The sequence below is a fragment of the Triticum aestivum genome, chromosome 4D (genome assembly GCF_018294505.1).
Source record: "Triticum aestivum cultivar Chinese Spring chromosome 4D, IWGSC CS RefSeq v2.1, whole genome shotgun sequence".
Lineage (NCBI taxonomy): Eukaryota > Viridiplantae > Streptophyta > Magnoliopsida > Poales > Poaceae > Triticum > Triticum aestivum.
Window position 1 is genome coordinate 465,790,442 of NC_057805.1, and position 3,631 is coordinate 465,794,072.

General features: G+C 49.7%; 1 protein-coding gene across 1 annotated transcript; it reads left to right on the plus strand.

Annotated features, from left to right (window-relative positions):
• Positions 1-2,462: 2,462 nt before the first annotated feature.
• On the plus strand, positions 2,463-3,267 carry LOC123100341 (protein TIFY 11b). Its single transcript, XM_044522279.1, has one exon. It carries the CDS (start codon positions 2,600-2,602, stop codon positions 3,143-3,145), a length of 546 nt encoding a protein of 181 aa, XP_044378214.1. The 5' UTR covers positions 2,463-2,599; the 3' UTR covers positions 3,146-3,267.
• Positions 3,268-3,631: the final 364 nt, after the last annotated feature.

The following is a 3,631-nucleotide window of genomic DNA, read 5'->3' on the forward strand; positions in this document are numbered from 1 at the left end:
TCGATGAAGATGATGAGGACCCACTTCATGAAGCCATCGTAGCTCAAAGAATGAGGCTGAGCGAGGAGGAGGTGTGCAACCTATGGGACATAATTCCGCCACGTGATGACTTTGTTGAAGTGTCATTCGTGACCCGCCTGACAAGTACTATGGTTGATCGGCATGATATGGTATGTTATACTAACTGTAGTAATTTGATATGCTTAGTGAATCCGATGATATACTTTATTGTTATACTTACAAATGCAATTTTTCCGATGATATGCTTTAGTGTAGAGTCCGATCACATGCTTATTACTGTAAAATCCAAGGAACTATTAATGGTGTAGATAATCCATATATACTTATTAGTAGAATTTATGCTTAGTAGAAATGTGTAGTACTGTGTCTTTTGATAGTATAGAAATCTATACTTAGTAGAAATATATTTGCAAGAGTATGTGCGAGGCTACTTATTAATTGATATGTTTTTCTTATTCAGAAATTGCCAAAGAGCATATCTGTAAGTTGTGGTATCGAGCCTGATGAAGAAGGCTTAGCTGGAGTACGCCTTACGGCAAGGGGCTCCGTCACCATCTGTACTTACGGCGTGGACACGGACGGTCGCACACACTTAAACTCCGTTGGGTGAAAGTGATTCCTCGTTGGCAAGAATCTTCGTGTTGGACAGGCCATCCTAATTACTATCAGGAACACCCACCGCCCAGCCTTAAGGATGATGATCGTCGTCGATATCATGTAGAACTATATATGTGTGTGGCTGTATGACTATATATACCTAGTAGAACTCCTATATATGTGTGGTTGTTAGACTACCTAGCTAGTACTGCTTATCATATATGCTATATTCATGTGAGGATGCATGTTGACTATGTATGAGTACCTATAATGCTTTATGCTATTGTATGACTACTGTATGGCTATATGGTATTGTGGTTAATGATATTGTTATCTGGTACATGTGAAGCTGCAGTTTATAAACTATAAACTGAAACGTGAAACGGGGTAGGGAACAAAAAATGATGAAAGATACAACAGTAGCGCGGGGATAGAAAAGCGCTACAGATACTTAATAGTAGCGTGTTCTATAAAAGCGCTACTGCTATAGGCAATAGTAGTAGCACTGGTTTATACCGCGCTACTACTAACTGTTAGCTGTAGTGCTGTAGTAGTAGCGCGGCTACCCGCGCTGCTGATAGCATCAAAACCTGCGCTACTATTAGGGTTTTCCCTAGTAGTGTTTGGAGCTGTTGTCACTACAAGTACTTCAATTTTTTTCTTTCAAATTTGCAGTTCACAACACTAATTGTCTTTAAAAATCTCAAATCATTTCAATTGCATACTACAAGCTATTTAAAATGCTACTAAAATTTAGAGACATATCCCTTCCCTTTAGCTTTGCTAGCCCCTTCCCTTTCCTCTCCATTTTCAGTTGGAGACGACGCTACGCCGCGCTGCGTTTTGCTGGGCGTGAAGGGTGCGAAGTTGGGTGTTGGCTTTTAGAACGCTAGAACAAATCCACCTGAAGTTGTACACGTACATGTGGGTGCAAAGCTAGAAGAAGCAAGCAACCTAGCAGCTTGATTTGCTAGCTTGATTGATGTTCCTTGGAATTGCACGCACCGCTAGTCAGAACCACATGGCAGAGGATGGGAGTAGCTCGTAACTCATCGGGTTGGCTCGATCTCAACAAAAAAACTCACGGCGACTCGTGAACTAAAAACTTGTGCCAGCCGAGAGATGCAGATGCATATGTATAAGAAAAATTTACCGCCGATTCAAGGTATGGCGGCCGCCACGCTTTGCCCACTGGAGTCCTCCTCAGCCGATGACCGTTTCATTCAAAGTCATTCCATCGCCTCCTGTTGTTTGCGTGAGGAGTGGCACACCAACATGGCGGTCTCCGTATGACATATGGGGTCCACCAGCCAGCAAAGTAAGCAAAGATAAAGAAAAACATGAGTATTCATGTTTGCACGGTTTCTTCAAACTTGGGTTGTTCGGTTCATGCAACTTGGTCACAAACGGAAAATGTTTTTAAAAACGGGAGACAGAAGCAGTAGAGATGAAACTAGAAAGCCCTGGACCCCCACCCCCATGCGGCGGGCGCACATGAAGCGCGTGCGAGATGAAACAAGTGGCCGGAGACGAGGCAAAGCCGCGGTCGACAAGAGACACGGAGACAGGGAGAGAGATAGAGAGGGGCAAAAGAAAGGAAAAGAAAAGCGGTGGCAACTCTCCCACCCAATACGCATCCGTCGCCATCATCCACCCGTACCCGCCTCCCCGGCCCTCAATCTTCACGTGTTCTTCGTGCCCCGCACCACCTCCACCACGTCTCCTTCACTCGCCTAATCTATTCAAAAAACAAAGCAAGCGGCCAGCCATGGAGGATGCGACTCTGCGTGCTTCTCCCTCCCTTCCCTTCCGCTGAGACCGCCCACCCGCCCTATATAACCGCCCTCCCCTCCCCAAGGTACCTCGCATCCCACCCCGCACAGCCATCCGTTCACAGACTCACCACAGCCACACCGCAACTTCATCTTCATCAACGAGAAGCAGCAGCGCCCGGCGAAGAGACGAGACAAGGAGTGTTGCCATGGCCGCGGTGGAGAGCAAGAGCCGGAGGTTCGCGCTGGCGTGCGGCGTCCTCAGCCAGTACGTCAAGGCGGAGCAGAAGATGTCCTCCGCCGTCGCCGTCGCCCCGCGCGCGCCCCCGGCCACCACGCTCAGCCTCATGCCCGGCGCCGACGTCGACCAAGCCGCCGCGGCCGCTGATGAGGCGGGGCCTGCCACGGCCACGCCCCTGACCATCTTCTACGGCGGCAGGGTGGTCGTCTTCGAGGACTTCCCCGCGGACAAGGCGGCCGAGGTCATGCGCATGGCCGCCACCGCCGGCGTCGAGCGCGCGGCCGTCACCCCGGCCCCGGCCCAAGCGGCGCTCGCGGACCTGCCCATCATGCGCAAGGCGTCGCTGCAGAGGTTCTTCGAGAAGCGCAAGGACCGCCTCGGCGCGCGCGCGCCCTACGCCCGGCCCGCCGCGCCGGCGGCCAACAAGGAGTCGGAGGACAAGTCGGCGTCGGCGTCGGCGTCGTCCTCCTCGTGGCTCGGGCTGGCCAGCACCGATGGCGCCTTCGCCCTGTGATCCGGACGGACGGACGGGGCAAGACGGCTTGCGCGCCTCAAGAGATCGTTTGTAGAGCACTTTAAAATGTATTCTTTGGATAAAAATTCGAATAGGGAAAGAAAGAAACAAGATTGAGTTCATAGTATTAAGCCCTTTTTGTTTGCTTGTTTGTTTGACGATTCTTTTGATTTCTGCGCGGATCATCAATCATGGTTCGCTCAGAAGGAGATTCAGTTCATGAACCGAATAATAACTTGAAATAAAGACAAGTACGCACTACTAGCTTCAAACAACATTTCTTCCTTCTCCGGCGTCACCATTCGTACAGTTTGAGTAGTACACCATGAACCGAAATGTAAAAAAAAATAAAAATAAGAAACCAATCCCCAAATTGGCGAGCAGCGGGTTCATGGCGGAGGGGAAGGGTGGGTGAGAAACGGTCAAAAAGGGAGTGGGGGAGCGCAACTTGTCAAAACAAAAGGGGACGGGGGTTGTGGTGGGAGA

Coding starts and splice junctions, on each gene's coding strand:
- LOC123100341 (XM_044522279.1), top strand. CDS start 2,600: ATGGCCGCGGTGGAGAGCAAGAGCCGGAGGTTCGCGCTGGCGTGCGGC.